The sequence below is a fragment of the Sorex fumeus genome, unplaced genomic scaffold (assembly GCF_029834395.1).
Source record: "Sorex fumeus unplaced genomic scaffold, SorFum_2.1 ptg000033l, whole genome shotgun sequence".
NCBI lineage: Eukaryota > Metazoa > Chordata > Mammalia > Eulipotyphla > Soricidae > Sorex > Sorex fumeus.
The window spans coordinates 8,476,666-8,504,301 of NW_026606090.1; the positions used below are offsets into that span (position 1 = coordinate 8,476,666).

General features: G+C 51.7%; 1 protein-coding gene across 1 annotated transcript in view; it reads right to left on the reverse strand.

The window, feature by feature from the left end:
• Positions 1-1,573: 1,573 nt before the first annotated feature.
• Positions 1,574-27,636, reverse strand: part of ALPK1 (alpha kinase 1) — a 64,363-nt gene continuing 38,300 nt past the window's right edge. The window contains exons 3-14 of the mRNA XM_056116641.1: positions 23,376-23,574; positions 18,868-18,927; positions 16,724-16,810; positions 15,396-15,472; positions 14,305-14,400; positions 12,618-12,722; positions 10,371-11,418; positions 9,735-9,881; positions 8,576-8,729; positions 6,107-6,269; positions 4,140-4,326; positions 1,574-2,220 (exon numbers count right to left, since the gene is read on the reverse strand). Of these exons, the coding sequence (XP_055972616.1) occupies positions 2,027-2,220; positions 4,140-4,326; positions 6,107-6,269; positions 8,576-8,729; positions 9,735-9,881; positions 10,371-11,418; positions 12,618-12,722; positions 14,305-14,400; positions 15,396-15,472; positions 16,724-16,810; positions 18,868-18,927; positions 23,376-23,574 (2,517 nt within the window). The 3' untranslated portion in view covers positions 1,574-2,026. The remainder of the gene's footprint in view (positions 2,221-4,139; positions 4,327-6,106; positions 6,270-8,575; positions 8,730-9,734; positions 9,882-10,370; positions 11,419-12,617; positions 12,723-14,304; positions 14,401-15,395; positions 15,473-16,723; positions 16,811-18,867; positions 18,928-23,375; positions 23,575-27,636) is intronic.

Here is a 27,636-nt window from a genome sequence, read left to right on the forward strand (position 1 = left end):
GGGACAGAGAAAAATTGGGGATCACGTGACACTGACCTACAAGGCTTTGATCAAGGTATGGAACTTCTAGAGGGAAATCAGCAATGGTTACAGGCACGAGGGATGGGGACAAATTTTGGATTTCTCGGATTTAAACCAGAGTCCTTGTACCTCTCCACACCAGCAGCTCTGGGGAAAACAGGAAGAATGTTTTGTAGACTGGCTGAGGGCTGGGAATCGAACCTGAACAACCTGAACAAAACAGAAAGAGAGGCCCAAGTAGGGCCAGGAGAAACCGCAGTGGTTAAGGATCTAGCCTTGCCCAAGGCTGACCCTGGCTTAATCCCCAGGATCCCATACATTTCCCTGAGTACGGAGCAAGGAGTGATCCCCGAGCACCACCAGATGCTCCGAACAAACAACCAACAAACAATAACATCATTTAGTTTATTAAAGATGGTGAAAAATACAATTTTTAGCTACTGTGACATCTGGTGCTGCTTAAAGGTTAGAGATTTTGGGCAAGAGATTGAAGAACAGGACCTTAAATCACTGAGGATTTTTTGGGGGGAGGGAGGCAAGTGGGTACCCTAGGGGACCATGTGGTGTGGAGGATCAAACCGGGGTTTCCTGCAGCAAAAGCATAAGCCCTCACTGAAACCTCATGGGAAGGGGGGCGTTCCTGGCTTGTTCTTCACGCCCTACTGAGGTCACGAGTTGCCCCTTATGAGCGGCTCTCTGGCACGGCTGTGGCTCCAGAAGCAGAAGGACTTAATGCAGAGCCTGGCAGCTTTGGCAGAAAAGTGAATGGACTATGTGTTAATCCACGGTACCATTCCTGCCCGGGAGGGAAAGGGTGTTGCTCCTTTCTGCCTTTTTCCCCCTGGACAGCAAGATGGCAGCCTATTCAGAGCTCTTTGGAAAGCCAGGTATGAGCTGGTGGTGACGGGGCAACTGAAACCTCATGGGAAGGGGGGTATTCCTGGCTCATCCTTCACACCCTACCGAGGTCACGAGTTGCCCCCCACAAGAGGCTCTCCAGCACGGCCATGGCTCCAGAGCCACAGAAACCAATCTTGTAATTATCTGGCTTATGGCAGAAATACCTCCAGGCTTAATAAGTAAAATATCAGAAATCCAAATTTGTGTGGCCACAATAGCAGCCACGCAACATCATATGGTTCTTATAACTAACTGTTGAAAACAAATTATTTCACAATGCCTTTTCAGCAGTTCTGATTGTTGGGTGTAAACTGTAAACAATAATGGTTCATCTTTTGTCGAAATAATGATCGTAATCCAAGTAGACAGAGTGTTAGGTGAATTCATCAGCCTCACAGGCATTGGGAGGGATGGTGGTGGTGGGGGGATATTTGGGTTCTTGGTGGTGAAAAATAAGTACTGTTGAAGGGAAATGTGTTTGATCATTGCATAACTCAGACTTAAACCTGAAAGCTTTGTAACTTTTCCCACAGTGATTCAATAAATAAATATAAAAAAAAAACTGGAAAAAAAAGCATATGCCCTCATCCTCTGAGCCATGTCTTTTGTCTTTTTTTTCAGCTGATTTTGTTGTCCATGTGGGGGTGAGTAGGGGTCTCTTCCATGGTCCTGTGGCTGCAGGACTCAAGCTGAGTAGCAGACTCTTCCTGATATATTCTTAGTAGCTGCAGTCAAGGTAGCAAATCTGTAAGGTCTCTTAGGGGCCAGAGTGATGTTCCAGTGGGGAGGGTGTTTGCCTTAAACGACACTGAGCCTTGCCACCCATTATGGTCCCCTGAGATCACCTGGAGTGATCCCTGAACACAGAGCCAGGAGTAACCCACGAGCACCACCAGGTATGGCTCTACACAAACAACAAAATAAAGCGAGAGTGGCTGATTTCTCTCACAAATCACTGGCCAGAACTGGTCCGCAGACCCTGCCCATGCTCCCCGGGGCCTGGTTTCCAGCACATGTGCTGTGAGGTGCCCCGCAGGGTCTAAGAGAACAGAGAATCACATGGGTGATGCACCAGGGGTCTGTCTCATGACCTCAGAGGTCAGAGCTAATGGTGTTTGTCAATGGTTGGTCTGGTCAGAGCGAGCCTGTGGCATATTTCGTTACATTTCACGTGCTGGTCATTAAAGAAGTAGGAGATGCCCCTCTTTCCAAAGTTGGTCGAGACATCCTTCCGATCCACAGAGTGAATCTGGGGATCTGTGAGGTAAATGAGTCCCTTTCCATTTCCTGTCACCCAACCTAAGAGAGAAACAGAGAGGCCCGTGCATTAATATTTGATAAAGATCAGTCAGGATGTAAGAGATTAAAGGGAAACCTTAAGAACTTGGCCATTGGCAGGATTGAATGGTGGCTGAGAAAACTGAAGACAATGGTGGAAGGAAGGTGGTGGGACTGGTGTTGGAATATTGAATATTGATTATTGGAATATTGTATTCCAATACTGGAATACTGGAATACTGAATACCTGTAACAAATCTTCATGAACAACTTTGTAAATTATGGTGTTTAAAGAAATGTGTATGTGTATGGGGAAAGAACTCAGCACTCCTGTGGTTGATAGTGGATAGTTTTCTAAACTCTAGTACAGGGGCTAAGGTGCTTGCCTTGTATACCACAAAATCTGGTTCAATCCTTGGGACCCCTTTTAGTCCCCTGACCTCTGCAGGAATGATCCCTGAGTGCAGAGCTAGGAGTAAGCCCTGAGCACCATACAGTGTGGCCCATAATCCAAAAACAAAAACAAAAGCCAAAAAAAAAAAAAGGAGAACTGAATCTTGGGGAATTAAATTTGTCAAATAGGACATATCCTCATGACCATTTGTTCAAGGAATTAACAATAAAATACATTCAGCATAATTGCAAAAATCACAATATTGAATATTTCTTGAATTTCTTGAATATTGAATTAAATATTTCTTGAATTTCTTGAATATTGAATTATGATTCAGCTGTCTTTGGTGCTTTCCTCATTAAGTCAGACCTTCCTCTGTTCATTCAACAAATAATTACTGAGTGCACACACCAGACAAAGTGCTGTTTGGGCACTGGGGATAAGGCAGTGAGCAAGTCAATTAAAAACAAACTACACATCATGCTCAGGACAAAGACAGATTAATAAACAAAGTGAGTAAAAGAAATAATGTGAGAGTGACGAGAAATGCTAGGAGAGTGTTTTAAGTTAGAGTGTGGGATAATTATTCCTACTGTTTTTGGTTTGGGGGCCACATCTGGTGGTACTCAGGAACTTGTGCGTGGGGGGAGGTCACTGGCAGCAGTGCTGGGTGGGGTGTGAATCCTGAGGACTGAACACAGGCCTCCTGCATGCAACACACACGCTCAGCCTGCAGAGATCTCTTCCTGGCCCCTGATTCTGAGCAATAAAATACCAGAGGAATTATAATGGCAGTAAGAGATGAATGCACCTTCCGGTCACATGTTTTTCTAGTCTGTAATAATCCTGATTATAAAATCCAACAACAACTTATAATGAGGTAAAAGGACTGGAGAAAAGAATGAACAGATTTTATTGGGGGGTGGGGGTTCTTTTGGGCCATACCCAGCAGTGCTCAGGGCTTACTCTAGGGCTCAGGGATCATTCCTGGTGGGGCTTGGGGGCCATATCGGGTGCCAGAGATTGAACCCAGGTTGGTCGAGTACAAGGCAAACAACCTCTCCACTGTACTAGTTCTCTCGCTCCAAGGATGGAAAGATTTTTTGACTCATGAAAAAATGCCATAAGAAACTTACTACACTCAAATCCACTGAGTGAAAAAAAAAACCAAACCAACAAACACTGTTATGGGGGTGCTGAGGTGGTTTGAGAACCAGCCTTGCATGCGTAGGGTCCCGACTCTGGTTCCCAGTACTGCACTACTAGAAATTAGCTGAACAACACTGAAATTTCAGAACGCTCTTTTGGATTCTCTTGAGAATCCAGCCCCACATAATGTGAATAGAATTGTCTCATAGTGACATCTTTGACATGGAAGAAGTTTTAGACATTAGTTTGGATATCATTTGCTGCACATCGTAAAACTAATTCATGCACCGAACAATCAGTTAAATGACCACATCATAGTCGAACTCCTTATCAAACCTCATTCACATTCACATACAAATAACGCTAAAAAGAAAAAGCAATTTCTGGTTTTACCTACCTTGCAAATCAACCACAACCTCTTTGTGGTTGGAAAACTCGTAAGAAAAATGGCCATAAGCCAAACCATATTCCGTGGCTTTGTGCTCTGTCTTCACGACAGTCGTATTATTTGACAACTTCACGAATTCTCCTGGTATGTAAGGTTCCACGCTGATACACCCCTTTATCGTCTTGCCCTCCAAAATCTGTGAATGGAAACGGTAGTTTGTGGCAGATCTTAGTTTGACTCTGGACTTTGTCTCTAGGGAGCTCTTTTGGGGCTCTAGATTTTGGGTTTCTCAGTTGTCAAGTGGGTTTAGCAGCAGTTAGGTTAGGACCCAGGCATGTGACCCCATGGTAGAGAATCTGCCTTGGAGACATGAGGCTTAGAGTTCAATCACTGGTCGTGTGTGGTTCTGGTGTATTGTGACCAGGAGCGTGTGCGATACCCATAATAAAAAAGGCCCTCCCGTTGATCGTCGATTTGCTCGAGCGGGCCCAGTAACGTCTCCATTGGAGACTTTGTTGTTACTGTGTCTGGCATATCGAATACTCTCGGTAGCTTGCCGGGCTCTCCGAGAGGGGCAGAGGAATCGAACTTGGGTCGGCCATGTTGGCCGCGTGTAAGGTGAACGCCCTACCCGCTATGCAATAACAACAACAAAGGGAAGGGAAAGGGGAAATAGTAATAGTGACCTGATAGCCTGGAATGAGATGAGCAAAATCTATGTAGATACTTAACACTGCGTGGTGCATATAACAGAACCTAAAATTCTTCTCTTGTAAAATGCTGACATAAAAGTTGGGCCAAGAAGAGATAGCTGGGGGTCCAGCTTGCCAGGGATGTAGACAGACCATGCACAGGAACTCTGAGGTAGAATATGAGGACAAGCATATTGGTGCAATCTGATTTGCTCTGCAGTTGTTTCAGGGGTGTCAGTGTTTGTTAAGTGCTTGTCACAGTGATGAACTAGGAGAAAGTGTGATGTGGGTTGGAGTTACTGTGATTATAAGCAATAGGATGCACATCTACAGATGTCTCTTGCTGAAGTGGGTGTGGGGCGGTAACTCAGCGGTTGAGGATTGGCCTTACATGTGTAAGATGCTGAGTTCTGTCCCTAGTAAAACACACGTGTGAGTGCATGCGTGCACACACACACATTTCAGGTGTAGCTAAGCTAAGAATCTAACCAATGTGTGAAAGCATGGTATTTTTTTGTGGGGGGGTCACACCTGGCAACGCACAGGGATTACTCCTGGCAGTGCTCAGGGGACCATATGGTAGGGCTGGGGATAGAACCCAGGTTGGCCACGTGCAAGGCAAATGTCCTACCCGCTGTGCTATTGCTCCAGCTCCTGAAAGCACAGTATTTTAATTCTCAGTGGGACCACTGAGAATACAATGCGTTTGTATACTTAAGGACCTATCTTAGTGAAGAAGAATTTTTTTCCCTCATGGTCCCAGAGCTGTAATTTTTAGGTAGAAATGGGCTGAAGACAGATTTGGAATCAATGCAAGAACTTTTCAGCACTTATAATGACTTGAAAGTACATGAACAATTTTGTTTCCACTGAAAGTGTTGAAGTTATGACTTAGGGATCAGTGAGTTAGTGGGATAAAGTCCAACAGATAAAAATGGAACAGATGACTTATATCAGGGGCTAATCTGTGTGAAATTAAATTTAGGGCCATCGAAGGAGAAGACTATTAAAAACCCACCCAAAGGTAAGCAGGTTGGGCTAGATCCTACATCAAAGGCTATTCAGAAGTGACCCGGAAGAGAATGACATATTCAGCACAGAGGGTCATACTTCATACACATCCATCTTTGCAGGAGAGGAAGGAGCCTAGCAACCGAGTTTGTTGAGTTATGTCAGAACAAAGGTGGAGTAGAAGCCATTAGATATGATCCTAGTCAAAGTCAGTAGAAAAGGATCCTAATATGCCCATACAGGCAGGTCTAATGGAACGCGTGCTTTCCTCACCAGCAATACTGTGGACGGGATGTAGAAAATCTGGGTGGGGATCTTCTGTTCATAAAGCCTCTTGTTAAACTCTGTCACGTAGTGCTGTGCGGTCATCTGCCGCTCCACGTCGGAGAAGTGGCTCCAAAGGCCTTTCTGCTCCTTATATTCTTTCCCAACATACCTGCATCCATGGGAAGAAAAACCACACGGAGAGATGAAAACACCACCTCACCATGCAGCAGGCGAGCGACAGGCAAGAAGCATCCACGATGCTCCGGTTTCTCGGCCACAGACAGCCCTATGAAAGAAGCTAGCTTGTCTTGGGGCTCCGGTCCTTCTGTATGTGTTGTCTGAACAGTTAAGCATCGTTCATGCTGCCGGGCCTGTCTGCCACCTCGACTTCTCACGGGATGCCCAGGTGTCAGTGAAACATGATTCTAAGGCTTTCTCTGAGTGCTCTTGGTGGAAGTTTCTTATCTCAGTCAGTGGGCTGAGCAGAGCAGATCACTCTCCCTTACGTGGGCAGGCTGACGAAGAGCAGGGTTGATCCATAATCGCCCTTCATCCTTATCAGCTAAAGGACTGAACAGAACCCAAAGGCTGCCACCACCCCATGGAACAAGAGTGTCCTTCTTGTCTGAGTGCCTTTGATGGGCCAGGAGTGTTGGTGCTAAGCCAGGACATTAGGATGAGCCTCTGGACGTTGCCCTGCAAGCAGGAAGAAGAACTGAGGCCCCACTTCTCACTAAGTGGGCAAGCTAAAACTTGTGAGTCCAAAGACCCGGAGAAGTACAGCATGCTCTCATACACCTGCCTAGTCATACATTATCTCGGCAGTACAAGGCAGCAGTTTCCTCCTCTCTTACACATCCTTAATCTGGACTGACCTTCAAGTATCAGTATGAGCCTTCTCTTTGCCTATGTGTAACCGACCACAAGAATATGGGGGACGTAATCTGTAAAGCCTACGTGTCCAGTTCCATACCTTCCTCTGACATTTTTAATTATAACAATATAGCGTTGACAGCACAGCTTCGACAAGACAATGTATACCCTGATGTTCTTTTGACGAATGCTCACCCCATAATGGTTTGTACTCTTGTTAGTGAGTCTTTCTCTGTGATGAAGTCATTAGGATGTAACTGATAAAAAATAGAATAAAAGGAGACCTCTGGCAGTCATTCTTCGCCTCGAGCCAGAATGAGCCTTGGCCCTCCATGCTTTTTACATTCCTCTCGTGTGTTTTATCTCCATGCCTTCGAACAATTGATCGACCACTTCATGCAACATAGGGGTCTGGTCCTCCCTCGGGAGTTCAAGGAATCTCAAATTCCTTCTTGGGTCTCAAGTTGGTTATAGTGATTGAGACAATCTTATCTCCATCTCATCTGAGGCTTCATAATAAATTATTGATAAATATTTTTGGGGGTGATTTGGGGTTATATCGGCAGTGCTCAGGGGCTAGTCCTTGCTCTGGGCTCTGGAGAGACCCCTCTTGGTACCTGGGGAATGATATATGGTACCTACTGTACCAACTCTCTGCCCTCTGATAATATTGATAATTAAAATGGTCAGTGTCTGTTTCAGGGACTATGTTCAGCGGAGTGGTCTGAATTCATTCTTGGCAGTGCTCAAGGGACCATATCGTATAGTGGCTCTATCTAATTTGCTCCAGCTCACTGACCTATCTCCTTGACCCTACTTGTCTTAACAGGTCTTGGTGCCAGCATTTTAGTGTTTTAATGATAATGTTTAAATGGTAATGTTTTAATGATAATGTTTAATGATAGCGTTTTAATGATAATGTTTAATGTTAATCATTAATGGTTAATGATTAATGTCTAATGATTAACATTAAACATTATCATTAAACATATAAAGCTCTCTAGCTTTATATATATGTGTGTGTGTTTGTGTGTATACACACATCACTGTCCTCCCGTTGTTCATCGATTTGCTCGAGCGGGCCCAGTAATGTCTCCATTGGAGACTTTGTTGTTACTGTGTTTGGCATATCGAATACGTCACGGGGAGCTTGCCAGGCTCTGCCGTGCGGGCAAGATACTCTCGGTAGCTTGCCGGGCTCTCCGAGAGGGGCGGAGGAATCGAACTCGGGTCGGCCATGTTGGCTGCGTGCAAGGCAAATGCCCTACCCGCTGTGCTATTGCTCCAGCCCTGGGCCTGCTCGAGCAAATCGATGAACAATGGGAGGACAGTATACACACATGTATAATATATATCACATATACATGTAATGGTATAAAAATTTCTCCTGTAGGCTTAAAATCATGGTTTTTAAAAACATGCAGCCACATGTGATCTAAGATGGGTCCTGATCACAAGGTATCTGCTATTAATAAACGTGGAGAGGGCAGAGGAGCAGGGCCACCTGGCCAGTGTTTCCAGCTGCTCCCAGGTCTCACAGACCCCAGCTAAGTAAGGTAGCGTCTGTGCATCTGCGTCCTGCCCAGGTGGTTCTCACGTTACCTCCCCAGAGTTTCTTCCTGATGAAGATGGTAAACCCAAAAAGCGTTTCTTTGTCTGCCTTCCTTCTTCACATTCAGGTAGTCCCCCAAATAAACAACCGTTTCCTGAGCTGTCCACAATTCGGATTTCTTGGAATATTTGAACAGAAGAGCATCTGGAAAAGAAAGAGGAAAATGGATTTTCTTTCAGAAAGACTGGAACATGCTCAGACAAAGGTGAAGGATGATCTTCGTCAGTTCTGAAATCTGCAACTTCTTTAGACGTTTTTCCACAAATTTCAGCCTATCCCATGACTTCATCTGAAAAATCCAGTTGGGTGCAGTGCAGTTCAAAAGGCTTCACAAGCCTGCTTCAAGTGCTGGTGGAGAGGGCAGTTGGGATAGAGAAGGGACCACAATGACAGTGATGATTGGAAGGGATTGCTTTGGATGGGAGATGTGTGCTGAAAGTGGGTAAAAATGATGGCCTCACAGTATCTGTATTGCAAACCATAATGCCTAAAAGTAGAGAGAGAAAAAAGAAAAGTGCCTGCCACAGAGGCAGACTTGGGGGATGAGGGTGGGTAGGTGAGTGGGGGGAGGAATCCAAGGGACATTGATAGTGGGAAATGTACACTGGTAGAGGGATGGATGTTGGAACATTGCAATACTAAAAAGCTATCAGGAAAGCTTTGTAACTGTTATCTCATGTGATTCAATAAAAAACAAAAAATATGAAAAAAAAATAAAAAGGCTCCACAGATGTAATGAAGAATAACAGCCTCTGACTCACAAAACTCTCTTGCTTGCAGAGGTAGTTATGCCATGTTTCTCTAGGGAAGTGTTCTGTGACGTGGACTCCCCACCACCACTAACTTCCATGCTGTGACCCTGAGGCTGCTGGGAAACTCCCGGGGCCTGGTCCATGACAGGTGAGGATGCTGGAGCCGGAAGCAGCTGTGCATGGTCCCCCTATGGCTACCACATGAGCGCCCAGGACACCTATGGAATGGTCAGGGCTGGACCTTCCTCCAGCCCGCTCCACTCTGACCCTCAGCGCCCAGCGAGGGAGGCCGGGAAGCCCCTCTACTCAGCACTGAGCACGCGCAGGGCGGTCTGAGGGGGGCTTTCGTGGGGTGCGGGGCTCAGGGATCTGCGAGACTAGTGCTCCGGGGTCTCACCGTGCGCCCGGTGGAGCTGGCAGGGCTGGAACACGCCGGTCCTCGCCAGCCTCCGGCACAGCCACTCGTGCTGCACCCCCGCCAGGAGCTGTACCACGTCCTCAGGCTGCAGCGTGCGCGCCGCCAGCACCTCGGGCCTCGTCCATCCTGTTGGGGAGGCGGAAGGACTCGCGCCCTCAGTGATCGCCGACTCCGGGCTGCAGCAGAACGCGGGGAAGCGCAGCCCCGCTGCCAGGCTGCAGTTTCCTTCCTCGGTGGTGCAGTCCTCGCCCAGCCCCCCAGGCGCACGGGCACAGGGGCGTGCCCAGGCCTGGGGGGCTGTAGAGCCCCCACGGGGCGCCCCTGGAGCGTATGGCTGGTGGGAACCCCTGTTTACATCCATTACTGGGGCTCCAGGGACCCGGCCAGTGCCGACCCCTGACTTGGGGAGCCCAGCAGGCCGGCCCAGAACGACAGGGCTACCCTCCCGCCCTGGACGGTCGCCGGGATGGTCCTCCGTGTGCCTGCCACACGCGGGCACGTCTGCTGTGCTTTCCGCGGTTTCCCCTTCGGGGTCCACCCACCCCGAGGGGGGCCTGCAGGCGGGGCCGGAGCCCTGGGTGGCCCTGGGCTCGCAGGGGGTGTCTGGAAACCCGCCAAGGATTTCAAAGGTTTCCTCTTCTTCGAAGGAAGAAGACTTGGGTTCTTGGGGCGGGACAGATGTTGCGGCAGCCCAGGGGGCTGCGGGCCCACAGGAGGGCCTTGGGGTCTCAGACGCATCTCTGGAGCCTGCCGTGGCCTCTGCCATGGGAGCCCAGGACTCATCCAGGTCCAGCAGCTCGGAAGGCCACTCGGGCTGGACCCCGAGTGCCCCACTCTCCCGCAGCGCAGACCTGCCCATGGGGCCAGACCCCTCCGGGGTGGGCGGGTCATCCACGGGATGACTCACTTCTTCCCAGCTGGAGGTGGACCCGAGCTCGTCCAGCGTGCTCCAGGAGCTGCTCGGAACCTCCCTCCCGCTGCGGCTGGGCTCGGGGACCCGTTGCGCCCCGCTTTCGGCAGCCCCCGGGCCTTTCCCAGATGGTGGCTGGTCTTCCAGGGTCCCCGCGGGCGCCACGGTGCTGGTGTCCGTGTCCAGAGCCGTGACGCACGCTCCGCCCCGTCCCTCTGCGCTGCGGCCACAAGGATGCCCGACGACTTGGCACACGGCCGCGTGGTGCTGCGCGTGGGCGTGGAGCACTTCCTGGAAGTCCACTTGCTCGAGCATCACCAGTTGCTCCAGGCCGCGCTGGAAACTCTCTGGCACGTAGGAGCGGCTGTCCGCACTGGCGAAGCTCTGGACCTGCCAACGCTCCTGCACCTGGCTGACGGCCTCCAGGATGTCCCCTGCCAGCTGGGCCTCTCCCGGGCCCTCTGGGGCCGAGCTGAGCGCGTGCAGCTTCTCCAGCGCTTCTCTGCACAGCCCACTTGCTGCACGGACCATCTCGGTCTCCCCGTGCAGACGCCGGTGTACCGTGGTGAGCCCGAACGCGGCTTTGAGGAAACTGTGCAGCTCCTGTTTGCCAGTGGCTGGCTCCCGGTCGCCTCTCCTCGTGAGCAGGCCGATCCCGAAGGCCTCCCGGGCTTCGCCCAGGTACAGACTGCGCTTCTCCGGAGGACATTCGTGGGTACTGCTGTAGGACAGCAGGCAGGCACCGCGGATATTCTACAGACAGACAGATGCACAAATACACAAAGTCAAGCATGTTGCAAGCTGGAGGGGACCCAGGAAACCCTTTGGTCTCCTGAGGGACAGCTGGAAACTGGGGGCCTTATGGGACATGTACTTGGGTGGAGGGATGGGTGTTGGAACACTGTGTGACTGTAACCCAATTATGAACAACTTTCTAACTGGGTATCTCGTGGTGATTCAGTTAAAAAAAAATATAAACTCCCATTGTTGACTATCAATACATTTAAAAAAAATCTTGTAAGGGTTACATGTCAGGGCTAGTCTGAGGAAAATTTACACTCCAACAGTGAGTGAAGAACCTGTTTTGTTTTTTCTTTCTGCTTTTTTGGGTCATACCCAGTGATTTTAGGGGTTACTCCTGGACTTGCATTCAAGAATCACTCATGGTGGTGCTCAGGGGACTGCACGGGGTGTTGGGAATTGAATTGGGGTCAGCTGTGTGCAATGTGCAATGTCCTTCCCGCTGTATTATTGCTCTGGCCCAGAATCTTTTTTTTTTTGTGGGTGAGGAGAGGCATGCTAAATATTTGTGATGGGTGAGTTGGGAGGTAAGAAATTAGTTCTAGGGAACAGAGAGACTGAGATGGTACAGCAAATGAAGTGGTTGACTTACATATGGCCGACCCAGGTTTGATCCCTGGCACTACATATGGTTTCCTGGGCACCACCAGGAGTGATCCCTGAATGCAGGGTCAGGAGTAAGTCCTGAGCATTGCCGGGTGTGGTCTCCAAACAAAACCAAAGAAACGGAAAGAAAAGAAGAATGCCCTCCAAAAACACATCCAAGAATGGAGGCTTGGAAGCCCCCCTAGTCCCCCTAGGATGTGGGGATCCCTGGGCCAGTGTTTGAGCAGGAAAGGCCTGTGGGGCCTTGCCCAGATGCTGCAGACAGAGGCAGAGTCCAGGAACTTGGCTCTGGAAAGGGGGGTCCACTCTTGAGCAGACCATGTGGCACCCCCAGGCTGAGCGACCCAGCTCCCCTTTGAGCAGACCATGTGGCACCCCCAGGCTGAGCGACCCAGCTCCCCTTTCTGTCCCCTGGAAGTGGCCCCTCTGGTGCAGACCACCTTAACGTGTGTGTGAGTGGATCTGATCCCAGCCACTCAGCAAGCAGCACAAGGCTGACTGAGAGTCCAGCCCTGTCCTTGCCAGGGAGAGGGGAGCACTGTTACCATGGCCGAGAGCACGAAGAGGGGTGTGTAGGGACTGAAGGCAGCCGCCAGCTTGCAGGCTTCAGCCGCGGACAGCAGGTGATGGTCCCAGTCCTTCAGCAGACCCTGTGGGGAAAGACACGGTCAGGCCCGTGTCCATGGGCATCTGTCCTCTAGCCGAGGGCACCCCTGAGCTGCCCTGGCTGTTCTTTCAGGTTCTACGAGCCCTGCTGTCCCCTTCCCAGTGAGACCCCAACACAGCAGACAAAGAGTAAGTGACTCAGACCAGCTTCTCTCCGCAACCACACACCAGCCGCTCCCCAGCTCCTGAAGGGGATCTGAGCGACACAGGGGAGGACAGGAGTAATTCTCTGTTCATGGAAAAGGTGCATATTTGCAGCGGAATCAAGAAATGGCCCTTGAAACAGCCCTTCAACTAGTGACCTCACAGCCTAACATTAAGGTCCATTTGCACACTGGGCTGGACAGAAGGGGGAGGGGCCCTGAGCAGATTCCCCCAAGATGGCGAGAGGGCCAGTGTCAGGGGCTGCAAGTGTCCCAGGGAGACACAAAGCGGGCGAGGGGTCCATGAGGTCAGGGGTGGAAGAAAAGGATCTGCTCTGTGGGAAAAAGTGGGGGGGGGGGCTGGAGTGATAGTACGGGTACGGTATTTGCCTTGCATGCAGCAGACCTGGGTTTGATTTCCAGAGTCCTATATGGTCTCCTGAACACCGCCAGGAGTAATTCCTGAGTGCAGAGTCAGGAGTAGCCCCTGTGCACCACCGGGTGTGACCCAAAAAGCCAAAAAAAGAAAAAAAGAATCTGCTCTGTGTGTGTGTGCATATATGTGTGTGTATGTGGAGAGAGAGAGAGAGAGAGAGAGAGAGAGAGAGAGAGAGAGAGAGATTGTTTGTTGCAAGAGGTTTAACCCAGAGCATCATACATGGCAGGTGTGCTTCCTCTTAGCCACAGTTTTCTTTTTAAGGGTGGAGGGGGGGCGGGTCAAACCATACCTAACAGTTTGGAGTGGTGGGGTGGGGCTCCTCCTAGCTTTGTGCTCAGGAAAACATGTGGTACCCATGGTCCAACCTGGTTCTCCCATATACAAAGCATGAGTCATCCATTAGCCTCCCCTTATGCCCCATTCTTTCAAGGCTGTGTGTGGGGGAAGCCACACCCAGTAGCACTCTGGGGCTACTCCTGACTCTGTGCTTGGGAGGGATCCCTGGCGGTGCCCACAGGGACCATATTCAGTGCTGGGATTGGAACCAGCTGCAGTGCCTGGCAGCCGCCAGCAAGGCCCGGGTCTTCCCTCCGGTCTGGCCAGCTGACTCTGGCTTCTGTGCTATTTTATTGGCCCTCTCTCCTGCCCCCCTGCAGTGCTCTGAGGCTCCTGGGATAAGACCGTGCTGGTGGGTGGGGTGCGACGCTGGGGTCTCCAATCCCGGGGCTGGCCTGTGCGACCCTCTCCCCGGCACGGGGGTCATTTTCCGGTGCTCTCTGGCTGTCTGGCAGGGATGAGATAAGGGCAGGGCAGGGCAGTGAAGGACAGGCTGTCCCCAGGCTGCTGCCCACTTGGTAGGCACCACACTGTCCTCCTGCATCCCCAGGAGAGGGCGAGCGTGACCCAGCAGGCCCCGGGAAACAGGCCGACAGGTCGTAGGGGCTGTGGGGCTGCCTTCTGGTTCTGAGGGCGAGAACCCGTTACCAGGTTAATCTGCGGATGGTTCTTCAGCTTCTCGTAGTCCTTCTTGCTCATGGACACAAAGATGTCGGCCAGGATCCCGAGCGACATGGAGATGCCCTGTGAGGACACATGACACACAGCTCCATCCCTGCCTGGCTCTTGCCCACAGGCAGCCATGTGAACTGCTGCCTGTCATTATGTTCGGTGATTCCAACTATGACACTGGAGCTGGGGTGACTCTGGGGAGCAGACTCAGGGCCTTACACAGGCCAGGCATGTGGCCTTGCATCCAGCCAGTCACACTGTCTCCATGGCCGCCCTGTGGAGATTCTCTTTGTCGCTTTTGGGGTCACCCTTGGTGGTGCTCAGGGCTGACTCCTGGCTCTGTGCTCAGATGACCTGGGGGCTATGGGGTACCACAAGCTGTACTGGGGATGGAACCTGAAGTGGCCGTGTGCCAGGCCAGTGCCATCCCAGATACCCTTGAAGTGAATACCACAAGGCTTGACAGGATCATTTCCTCTCACCTAATGGAAACACGAGGAGCCGTGAGCTGGGCTGGCTGGTCTACAGAGCTCGCTCCTCCCTGTGACTGGGCTGAGGTTGTGCTCGGCCATGCACACTCATATCCCCCTCTCTCTGCTGCTCACCGGCTCGTCTGCAGCACACGCACCCCAACCCTACTGCCACCCCTGGGACCAATGTGTTTCCCAACGTTCTGGCCAGCAGCGACATTCCTGGGCAGTTCCAGGGCCTGAGAACCTCAAGAGGGACAACATATACTGTGTCCATTTCCAGAACGAACGAATAAGAGTTCCCTTGAAGCCCTGGCCCATGCAGCAAGGAAGACGATCTTACACCCTGGCCACCTCAGGTTTGCTACAGGGGCCGGAAAAGCTAAACACAGAATAAGAGAGTGAGATGGATGGATCTGGGGTACAGCCTGATGTATAAGCAGTCACCAACACACAGGGAAATACAGAGTCCACTCAGGTGTCAAGCCACAAAAACCAGGATCGATAATAGCAATAAACATGGAAGGGAACTGAGCCAGAAGGAGATGGTCGCCCAAAGACAGATGCAGGAGAGAACGCAGGAGACACGGATACCACCTTCTTATCCGGCAGCGGTAGACTCAGGAAGCCTATGATGGAGGCCCAGATTAACTCCGCTGCTTCGTACCACATTCCTGGAACAGAAAGGGGAGATGCACAGGCCGCCCGATGTCTGCACCGGGTCAGGGGGGCCTTTGGGAGCCGACATAGCCAGAGATGCATGGTACCCTGCTAGGAAAATGCAGCTCTCAATCAGATTGACAACCTGCTTTTTTTTTTCCCTTTGACTTTTTTGGGTCATGCCCGGCAATGCTCAGGGGTTACTCCTGGCTATGTGCTCAGGAATTACTCCTGGTGGTGCTTGGGGAACCATACATATGGGATGCTGAGGATTGAACCTGGGTCAGCTGCATGCAAGGCAAGTGGCCTCCTTGCTGTACTCTTGCGCTGCACCCCCCCACCCCAATCAGTCTGTTTTTTCACTTTATTTATTGAGTTTTGGGGCTTGGTCTTCTCAGGATCTCTGGTGCCAGGGATAACCTGGGATACTCCAGCAGTGCTTGGGGGATCTCCAGAGCCACTATAGGTGGGACTTGGGGACCATACTTCATGCCAAGATCAAACCAGGGCCTGCCACATGCAAGGCAAATGGCTTCACCCCATACTCTCTCTGGCCCATGTCACTTGATTTTTCTGAGATATGTTTTCCTTTTACAGGGAAACTCTAAGGATGATCATGTATTATATAGAAATATTAATATTAAAAGCTATTCTTTACATCCCCACCCCCAATAAATTCCACTCTCTGTTCAAGATTTGCAAACACTCTGGTCTACGTTTGGAAGTACAGGAGGATTCGAGAAGCTCTCAGGGGTCAGGAGGCACAACGCCTCAGTAGGCATAAGGGTGGGCTTGGACGAGTGTCACCACATCACATGGAAGCCAGGTGAGCTGAGTCTGATGTGAAAAGCAAAACTGAGACCCCTCTGGTTAACATCCTCAGAGAAGACTGTAGCTACCTTTAACAGAACTCAACAGAAAAATACTTTGTTTTATTCCTAACATGTTGGAGAAGGAGACTGAGAGCACAACTTTTTGTTTTGCTTTTGAGACTCATCCAACAATGCTCAGTACTTACTCCTGGCTCTGAGCTCAGGGATGGCTCCTGGTGAGACTCAGGGGACCCTGTATGATACTGGGGACCGACCCTGGGCCAGCTGTGTGCAAGGTAAGTGCCCTACTCACTGTACTATCTCTCTGACTCCACGTACTAATAATTTTAACCTGACACAGTGAGAAGATGTATGGTAAAAGCTCTGAAGCAGAGGGGGACCAGGCACCAAGGGGAGCAGAAGCAGGGGTGGGGCTGGGGTGTCCGTACATACCCAGCTTCTGCAGAATCTGCCCTCTGATCTGAATGCACACCGACTGCACCAGGACCCTGTCACTCTCGTGTCTGTACTGCCAGGTACCTGCAATGAACGAGGGGAAAGGAAAACATGTTCAGGGCTGGAACAACAGTCTCACAGGGAGGGTGTCTGCCTTGCATACAGCCAATGCAGGTTCAATCCCCAGCATCCCATATGGCCCCCAAGCACCTCCAGGAATGAGTCCTGAGTGTAGAGCCAGGAGTAACCCCTGAGCATCACAGGGTGTGACCCAAAAGAAAAACAAATAAGAAAAACATCTTGGAGGCTGAGTGCAGAAGCACCAGGCACAGAAAGTGCGTTTCCAGGCAGCCTCAGAGCCCAAGAGATAGGAATCCAGAGCCGAGGTCTCCTCTGCATTTGGAGGCTGGTGGCTGGTCAGCCCAATCCTCATTCTTATGTCCCCAGTCCAGTGTGAGCGGACCAAGTGAGTTTATCTTTATGGAGGGGAGCAGGGCTGGATCCCAAGCTGGTAGACGGGAGAGAAGGGAGGTGTTTATTGTGACGGGGTGTGGAGCTGGGATATTTTAAAAACACTCATCTGTTCAGGGGTGTGTGTGTGTGTGTGTGTGTGCGTGTGTGTATGAATGTGTGCATGTGAATGTGTGTGTGAGTGTGTGTATGTGTGTGGTGTGTAGTGGGGAGCAGACATCAAGGCTGGGGGCCACAAAGTGCCAACAGTCAATCATCAAAATTGGACTCACTGTGGGCCCTTGAGAGCACACAAGTGGGGCTTTTACCTGGCATGTGCATGCACCGCAGGTGGTCCCCTGAGCCTGCCAGGTGTGATCCCTGAGTGCCGAGTCCTGAGCACTGCCAGGTGTGGGCTCAGCCACCAGGAATCACTCCCTTCCATGGGGGATGGAACAGGAAAGGGAACTCCGTCACAGAGTTATTTGTCTACACTCGTGGGCAGCAAAATCAAATTCATTTGTCAAACTATTTATTTATTTTTAGCGTTGGGGCCACACCTGGCAGTGCTCAGAGCTTACTTCTGGGTCTGCGCTTCAGGGATTGCTCCTGAGGGACCATATGGGATGCTGGGGCTCGAACCTGGGTCCGTCAGCCATGTGCAAAAAGCAAACACCCTCCCCACTCGACCATCTCTTTGGCTCCCAAAGACCACTGCAACACACAGGTCACTAGAGAGGCTGCTGCCCAGCCCTTTGGAGGCCCAGGCAGTGACCTGGTCAGCGGACGCTATCATCACATCCCATCCTGCACTTCATCCTGTCACGTTCTTCAATGGACCAGGGAAACAGTCAGGTCTCTCTTTTGCTCTCCACAGCCGCCTCTAACCCCTCGCCTCACAGCATGTAAGGGTCACTTCGGTGCATGCCTGGCACCTGGGATCAGGTGCAAGGGTGCACACTTCCCCCTGGAGTCACGGAGCCATCTTCTAGACCCTTCTCTTGGGGGGTGGGGGTGAAGGGGTCACAAACAGCAGGGCCACCTTACCACCTCAGCGCACATGTAGGTATCAGAATTTGAACTCATGATCTTGAGCTTGCCAGGCAAGGATGTTAAGCCACATTAAGCCATCTTCAGTCCCTTGACATTTAGCATTATTATTATTATAATATTTTGCTTTTTGGGTCACACCTGGCAATGTTCAGGTTTACTCCTGGCTCTGCACTTAGGAATTATTCCTGGTAGTGCTTGGGGGACCATATGGGATGCCGGGAATCAAACCCAGGTCGGCCGTGTGCAAGGCAAACGCCCGCCCCACTGTACTATCACTCCAGCCCCGGCATTATTATTTTTAATAGGGGCCATTCCCGCAAACTGGGGCCTGTAGGGCTACCCCGGGGGGTGTCCAGGGAGATAGGTGTGTGTGTGTGTGTGTGTGTGTGTGTGTGTGTGTTTAGGTTGACGATGCTGGGGATCAAACTAGGGGCTTTGCACCCACTGCCACTTGCACCACATGACCAACCCATGTGTTTGGCTTTTGTGAATGAAAACAGACACACAAAGAAAATAAGACAAACAAACTGTAGCACAGTCACTTTGTTCATGAGTGTCAGAGCCATTTGGGGACGGCCGCTGGGCATGACTACCGGGCCATTCAACGCTAGTGAACGGATGCCCAGGACGGGGCTTACCTGTGGCTCCCGCGCGGCTGATGAGGCTGCTCAGGATGTACTCTGCCTTCAGAAGCTTCCCTGCAAAGAAGCGGCCAATAGCACAGGGTAAGTCGGGCACATGTGCTTGAACTGTGGCCGTTCGTGGCAAGGTGGGGATTGGGCGTTGTGTGATGGGGTGACTGCACTCAGGTGGGCAGGCACAAGGGGGACGAGGTGTGGGGGTGGCTGAGGCTCGTCTCTGCAGAGCTCGTTCACCAAGGGATGGCTGGGCTGAGTCTCCATCCTGTGAAAGCTCAGGAAGTGGAACGGAATTGCCCAGGAATAGGATTATTTACAGAATCACGAGGAAGGGTTCTTTTATCTTTTCTTTTCTTTTCTTTTCTCTTCTCTTCTCTTCTCTTTTCTTTTCTTTTCTTTTCTTTTCTTCTCTAAAAAGGATTAGGAAGATTTAAACCCAAACAATAGCACTGGAGAAATAGTACACCAGGTAGGACATTTGCCTTGCATGGAGTCAACCCAGGCTTAATCCCTGGCACCTGTATGGTCCCCTGAACACTGCCAGAACCAGGAGTAACCCCTGAGCACCGCTGGTCATACAACTCCCCAAACTGCACCCTCCCCCCAAAAAACAAAACAAAACACAAAATCCAAAAACAAAAAAACTCCACCCTGGTCCTTTTAAATTTTGTCCCCTTTTGGGGCCATACCTGGCAATGCTCAGTGAACCATGTGGTACTGGGGTTTGAACCTGGGGCTCCCACAGACAAAGCCTGCATTTGAACCCTCCAAAAAACATCATTCTTTTTTATTAATCTAGAAGAGGCCTCATCTCTGTTCAGCATTGACCAAGAGCAGCAGGACTCTGAAAATTCTGGCCTGCCACCATATGCTTTTAGCTGCCTTCTGACCCCTGTGACACATGGGGTGAGTGAACATTCTACGACCATGGAGGCCGCTCACTCAGCGGCTCAGATTTGTTGTGCATCTGCTGTTCTCTCGCATCCTGGTTTCCTCTCACTGTTTCTAAACTTCATCTAAAAGCATTTGCAGTGGAGGTGATTTTCCTGTGAGAATCCTAAGTCCCCGGGGGAATGAGGACGATGATTCTTCTGGAGCCTGGGTTGTGCATTTCATTATCAGAAATTTCAGCAGCAAATCAGTCTCCCCTCCCCCCGCCCAAATTATTTAGAGGAAGAAACACTTCCTGTGAATAGAGTCAGTTCAGACCCCACACACACATTTGGCACAGAATTGGGGTTTTATTTCTTTGGGGAGATTTTCTTTGGCCTCCACCCCAGAGTTGGACAGAGAGCAGCCTTCCTTGCCACTTCTCTGGGTGGGCTGGTGGGGTCTCTGCACCCCATTTCTCAACCTGTGCGTATATCTGGGACTGGCAGCTTGAAGCTTTGTGCAAATAGTTCACCCCTTGCTGAGGGGGCCGAGGCCGGGTCTCTGGTCCCTGCACAGGGATTGAGATGACAGTTGCAGGGCTGGAGTGAGAGTTCCATTTCCAGGACTGCAGATGGTCCCCTGAGCACAGGGCCAGGAGTAATCCCTGAGCATAGCAGGAGGCGGTTCTCCAAACCAAAATAAATAAGAATATGAAGTGGCAGTCCCTCTCGCGGGCTTCCTCCAGGTAGAAACCCTTCGGCTGCCATGTGGTCTATATCCAGACTTGGGGAACACCGGCTTCGCTCTGCATTTTCAAAATCATCTCATGTTTGCCCTATTTGTGGACACAGAAGATAAACTGGTTTTGCACTCTCAGCCCATCCATAGGCAGCAAATAAAATTCACACTCTTGCAAATCAAAATCACCTTTTGCAAGCCCAAATGACTTCTTCGTGAATCAAATTCACTGTGCAACATCCTGGACTGACAGTAGCAAAGTGTATGAGATGAGAACATGTGGGTTGCTCACTCTTAGACCGCTTGCCGGGTAAAGGATCAGGGCGAGGTAAACTGGAGCGCCTTTCTCTGTGTGCGTGGTCAGAGTGTCGAGGCCTTTGTCTCAGTGGGGGCTTGGAAGGTTTTGTTCCTCCTGAAGTTTCAGGCACGAGAGAACTGGCCAGGCTCAGGTCCCAGGCTCAGGTCCCCTTTGGAATGACGGGTGAAGGACCCCGGGTGAGACTGGCCACTGAGGACCCAGGAAGCCCATGCTGGCCTCTCGTCTCTCCTCTGATCCACTTCTAGTCACCATCTGGCCCTCTCAGCACTCCGTCCTGGGATTCCAGAGATCCCACAAAGCTGTGTCACTTCCTTTTGTGGAAGGAGAGGAGTCTGGACCATACCAAGTGGTGTTCAGGGCATACTCCTGTGCTCTGTGCTCAGGGATCACTCGTGGTGGGCTCATGGCCGGGCTCAGAGGACCACGTTCAGTGCTGGGAAAAGAACCTGGGTGAGCCAAGTGCCCCAGCTCCACTGTCCCATCTCGTTGGGTCTCTGAGACAAGCCGCCTTGAGAGGGCTCAGGCCCGCGCTGGCCTCTGAGGGGCCCTCACCCTCGGAAAGGTGAGCCTGGCTGGCCGACTGCCTTCTTCTCCGCAGAGGCCTCCTCCCTATCAGGAGAATGACCTCCTACTCCCTTGGTTAAAGAGATTAGAGAACTATCAGATGGAAGCAGCAGGATTAGTCTGGCTGCGAGAAACAAAGCCATTGCATGTCTCTCCCCTGGCCCTCAGTGTTGGTGTTCCGCTCGTGTCCCACAGGAAATGCCACTCCAGGGATGTGAGAGGCGTCTCAGAGCCGAGCCCGTGCTTTGTGGGGTTGGATGCCTGGCCCCGCAGGGACCCACAGTGCCAGGAGAGTAGCCCTTGAGGATTGCTGAATGTGACCCCCTAACGAAACAGAAAAGACAGAGAAAGACTTCACCCCCACAAGAGCTTGACTCTGGGTTCTCTTGGGGAGGCATAATCATGGCGATGGCGCTGTAGGTATCTGCCTTCACCATTCTCTGCCCCCCGTCAATGCCTCCTCACAGCTCCCACCTCATCGCCTTAGGAAACCGTCAAAGGCACATCATGGGGGTCTCTCCTGTCCCCAGGCAGCAGAAACCCTGAACATTATAAAATGGCCCAGAGCCAGGACACCTGGTGTGAGGGCAAAACTTATGCCACGACAAGCTGCAGCTAACATTAAGTCTCAGCTAGGCCTCAGTTTCTGTTTCCCCAAAGCAGAACTTGCAGTTGCTGGTAAACTCCCAGTTGAGTAAAATGCCGAGATAAGGAATTGGGCAGTTGGATCTGACTGGTCACGAGAGGTCACTGTACCCTCCTTAAAAACTGTTACTCACCATTGTCTAATTGCTGACCACTTTGTAATAGGGCTGATGCTACAGATAGACCAGTATATAAATCGCTTCTTAATTCTGAGCCCTATATAAACCGCTTGTGATTTGGAGTCGGGGTCCTTGTCAAGACTCCACTGCGTTGGATAAAACTTGGACCCTAGCTTGGGCTAGCAACAAAGTTCCTTTGCTTTTGCATTATCATGTGTGGACTTGGTCTCTCCACGTTTGGGGATCCGTAACTTGACCCTAACACTGGAAGAAGAAATTTTCCCTAAGTTCAACCGTGTCTCTGAACTCACTCTGGCAAACGGAATGAGAAGACGAGGGCCTGACTCACGCACACCTATGGGTGGAGAGTGAGATGCTCAGGCATTGGAGAAATGATGGTGTTCTCAAACAGCCCGCTCCTCTGCCTGCTTTTATCTTGGTTCCTCCCTGCCTTTAGCCACCCACATTCCCATGGGCAGTTAGAACAGCTCTGTTTCAAAGGAAAGGAAGCCCAGGAAGAGCTTTGCTAAAAACAAAAAACAAAAAACCCCAAAACAAAACAACACTGTTGTGATAAAATAACAGTAAGCTAAGGCCAAGGAGAGGGAGAGAGTGGCCACTAGTGTTCCACTTCATCCCCTTCCGAACGAGCCGAGGGTAATTCAGAACATCCCAGACTCCTTTGCCTGTGGCCTTGGCTGTTGCCCTGCCCGGCTGCCCTTTCTGCCTTCCAGCCTGACTCAGAATGTCAGGCCCATTCTCCGGTTCACTCCAGTGACAGAAGAGGGAGGGGTGAGGGGAGAGGCCTCACCAGGTAGGGCTCCGGTGTGCCCACGGAAAGACCCCTTCGAATGACTGGAGTGGGTGTGTCAGCCTCATGGTCGTGTGGTCAAGTGGCTGTGCATAAAGTGTCCGGGAGCCCAAAGAGAAAATAGTGTGGTTCTACTCTGCTTGCGATAGGCCCCTAGTCAGAAGTGCAGCAATTCACACAGGCCTGTTTGAAAGCAGCAGGGCAGAGTTGTCGGAAGACAAAAGGTCCAATTAGTATTTCCCACAGCCTTTCACAATTTTCTCCTCTGCGCTTGGCTCTGCGCGCCTTTATACAGGGCCTTTGTGCAGGCAGGAGGCAGGGCCAGGGAGCCTGCAACTTGCCAGGGGACAAGTCCACTTGCACGTGGGGGTACAATTCCAGGAGGCTGCAGGGGGTGGATGCGTGTGCCGAGCGGGGCCCAGGGCTGAGTGGTGCCTACCTGCGTGCGCAGCCAGCCGGGCCTGACGGATGACCACCTGGGGGGCGATGGGGGTGGCTGGTCGCCACCGGTGCAGGCCCCTCGCCACCCGCAGCAGTGGTGCCGACAGGTCCAGCCCGTACAGAAAACGGTCACTCAGGAACACGATGGCGGCTGCGGTGACGCTGTCCCCAGCCTTGATGCTGGCTTTCAGGGCTGCCTGCAGGAAGACCGGGACGGAGAGAGAGAGAGAGAGAGAAAGACCCTGGCTGAGTCTCCTGGCCTTCTCATTAGAACCAGAACCACAGAAGCCAGAGCTGGGAAGGCAGGAATGGACTTTCCTAAAGCCTCTGTGGGCCGGAGAAATAGCAAATGGGGAGTTTGCCTTGCCTGCAGTAGGCTTGGGTTCAATCCCTGGCATCCCATGTGGTGGCCTGAGCACCACCAGGAGTGACTCCTAAGTGCAGAGCAAGGAGTAAGCCCTGAGCATTGGTGAGTATGACCCAAAAAGCCCCCCTCCTCAAAAAAATCCAACAAAACAACAAAGAAACAAGATCAGGTCCATACATGGAGTGGAGTATTAGTCAGCCCTGAAAAGGAGATCTTAGTTCACAGTTTACCAAGAGAGACCCCGAGGACACGAAGCAAGGTGAAGTAAGCCAATCACCAGGGGATGATCTGAGTACATGAATAGGGTGTTTAGCAACAGCAAATCCACAAAACCAACATTAAAATGGTGTTTGCCAGGAATTGGGGCAGAGGGGGAAAGGCTGATTAGCTGTCGTTGAACGGGCAGAGAGACTCACATGGGCAAAAATGATGAAAGCTGAAAGAGCAGATGCAGATGATGAGAAAGTTTTGGAGATGCATTTCACACTCGCACAACAGCTGAGCACTGCTCCCCCTCCCACCGTAGTCACATGCTGGGCATAGCGAGTGTCCACAGCACCCCTGAGATACTGCCTGACCCTCTGACCCCGTAACTCCAGACTCAGCCGCTTCCTCTGTTTCTTGCTCTCACCTAAGTCACTTTATTTTATTTTATTTTTTTGCTTTTTTGGTTACACCCAGTGATGCTCTGGGGTCACTCCTGGCTCTGCACTCAGGAATTACTCTTGGCGGTGCTCAGGGGACCATATGGGATGCCAAGATCAAACCTGGGGCAGCCACGTGCAAGGCAAATGCCCTACCCACTGTGCAATTGCTCCAGGCCCTGACTTAAGTCACTTTAAATTGGAATGAGGGGCCAGAGCGATAGGGAGGGCGCTTGCCTTGCATGCGGCTAACCCGGGTTCGATGCCCAGCATCTCATATGGTTCTCAGAGTCCTGACAGGAGTAATTCCTGAATGCAGAGCCAGCAGTAATCACCCTTGAGCACCGGACGGTGCTCAAAGCCACAAAAATCGGAATGAGATGATGAGGGCGAACACCTTCCTCAAATGCGACAGTGCCACGGGGCCAGAAGCCGGGATCCCAGAGGGTAGGAGCAGCCAGGCTGGGAGCTGGGCCGGGAGGTGGGCACTGCCAGGAGAGCAGGGCGGAATGCCAAGGGTGCCCCTATGGTCAGCCTCAAGGTCAGCCCCACGCTTCTCCCACCCTCTCTAGGCACACAGCTGTGGACGGCTGACAGGAGGAGCCCGGTGCGTTCCAAGGACAAGCCTCAGGGAGCCCGGCAGGGGCAGAAGCCGCAGAGTGGAAGACGGCACTTGGCAGAAGACAGACGGCCTCTGGACCAGAGAAGGCAGAGCATGGCTGACGGCACGAGCGGGCACACAGCAAACCATCCATTTTCCTTTGCATCTGTTAGGTTTTCTTTTTCCCACACAAGTGGCAAATGCTCAGGGGCTGACTCCAGGCTCTGTGCTCAGGGATTCCTCCTGGTGGTACTTGGGGGAGCCTGTGAGATGCCAGGGATGGGACCCAGGAGAGCTGTGTGCCAGGCAGGTGCTATGGCTCCACCCCCCACACATACAATGAAGCCTGCTCCTACTATTCCGTCTGCGCATGGTTCCGAGAGCTGCAGAGAAGGACCCCAGAGGGCCGGGCTGGGGGCAGGGAGGGGGCATTTCTCTCTCTGCCTCTGCCCAGCCCCCTGTGCCAGAAGTGAGTGAGCAAAGTCAGACGTCCAGAACTCCCCCGCCCCCCACGGGATTTTCCGTCTAGGAAGGAGGAAACGGGAGGCGTGCACGCGGGTGGGGCAGACCCGTCTCAGGGAAAGGCCAGGCATCTCTCTCCGGGTCCCGGTACCCTCTCTGCCAGCTCTGGGCAGAGGCGCTCCTGGGAAGGTGAGCCAGCAGCAGGAGAAGGAGGCCAGGCAGGGGAGCGTGGGGAGGCCGCTGTCACTCTCTGCAGAGGCCCCTTGGTCCCGGCACCTGCACCCCAACGCCTCAGCCCGTCCACTGCAGCCTGCGAGCCAACACGCCGCGTCCCGAGCACCGAGCGTTGCCTAATCTATTTTTCCCCCCTTCTCCTCTTAATAGATCGGAGCACAAAAGCCTGAGAGAGGGTGACCTGCAGACAAAAGGCCTTTGAGCGCCTTGGCAAAGTAGACTTGGAGGAGGATGGAAAGAATCCAAGTGGCCCTATTATTTCCACTTGCACTAATTAGACATTTTTCTGTCAGCCATTGAGCACCGCTGAGAGGCCAAACTCACTGAATTCATTTCTAAAGTGTTTACAGAAGTTTGCATCTGTTTGTGTCTCTTCAGGAGGAAAATAAGCACTTCAATGGCATTGTCCAAGCACCCTATTCTGGGCGACCTGGCCGAGCTGCACCTGCATAATTTAACTCTGCAACGGGGCCCTGCTCGCTGCCCCCCCCCCCCCCGCTCCCCCTCTCCACCCTGTCTCTGTCTCTGTATCTCTCATCTTTTTCCAAAATCTCCCCTACCAAGCCGGGGCCATCGTCCCTATGGCTGTGGAGGGGGCCGTGTGCCATGGGGGTCCTCTCTGCAGCCCTTCGCTCCTGTGCGCTGGGAAACTAATACCCACTTTCATTTGCTGCCAAGGGTGGGGGGAGCAAATTCCTCAGCAGCAGAGCAGACCCCACCCTCTCCCCCCTCCTCCCTCCCCCCTCCCTGGGAATCTCCCCCAGGGACAGCCTGAGGACCCCGCTGCAGAAGAGGGATGAAAGAAACCAGAGCCTCACCGGGCCAGGATGTGGGAGAGGGATTCCCTATGGACTCCAATGTGCCCGGGTGATGCACAATTAGATTAACATGAAAGGGGGCCCCTGGCCTCCCCCAGCCCCCTCCACGGCCCCAAGGGAAAGAAAAAGAAAACACAAGGGCCCCTAACCCACTGACTGCGGGCCCAGGGCCTTTGAGATGCATATTGGTCCACAGGGAATTGGATTCACCATCCTTTCTGTGGGAGCTTTTGGGCCCAGGCTGCCCTGCCCTCAAGGAGGGTTCGACAATACCCTGAATCCTGTTATGTCCTGTCACAGCCGCAGAGGGACAGGGAGGGACAGACTCCAGCTAGAGTGAACGGGACTTCTCTGCCTCTCTCCTCTAGAGAGCCCACATGCCACCAAACTGTTTTTCTTGCTGAGTAATAAACAAAAGGATTGAATGCAGGGAGGGAGTGCGCTGGATTGCCCAGGAGAGGGACTCACCGATGTGTGTATGTGTGTGTGTGTATCTACACTCAGACACATGCTTTCACACGCACATGTGTACCCTCACACACAGTCACATGCATATTCAGAAACATGCACCCTCAGACACACAGTACACACACATGCACAGACATGTACACACCCAGACGCATGCATGCACACAATCACATACGGGCACAGACACATATACACAAATTCACACATATGCACACACACTCAGACACACACACAGATATGCACATACCCAGACACACCCACACACATATTCAGACACATGAACACACACATACTCAGAAAAAGACACCCAGACACATGTACAATGCACATTCACACAAACCCAGAAACACACATATGCACACATGCAGACATATGCACACGCACACAGAACTGTAATCGTCCAGATACATGCACACTCAGTCACGCACACACACATACAAACTGATAGACACATGCCCAGAGACACGTGTAGATGCCTGGGTACATGCTCACACATGCACAAACACACAGACCTACATGCACACCCAGTATGGAAATGTGTACATGTGCACACATGCATGCACACACCCAATACACACGCATACACATACATACACCCCCAAGTTTTTTTTTCACATCTGTCTGCAGGATGGACTATCTCGGGTTCTAGTTGAGTTCTGGCCGCC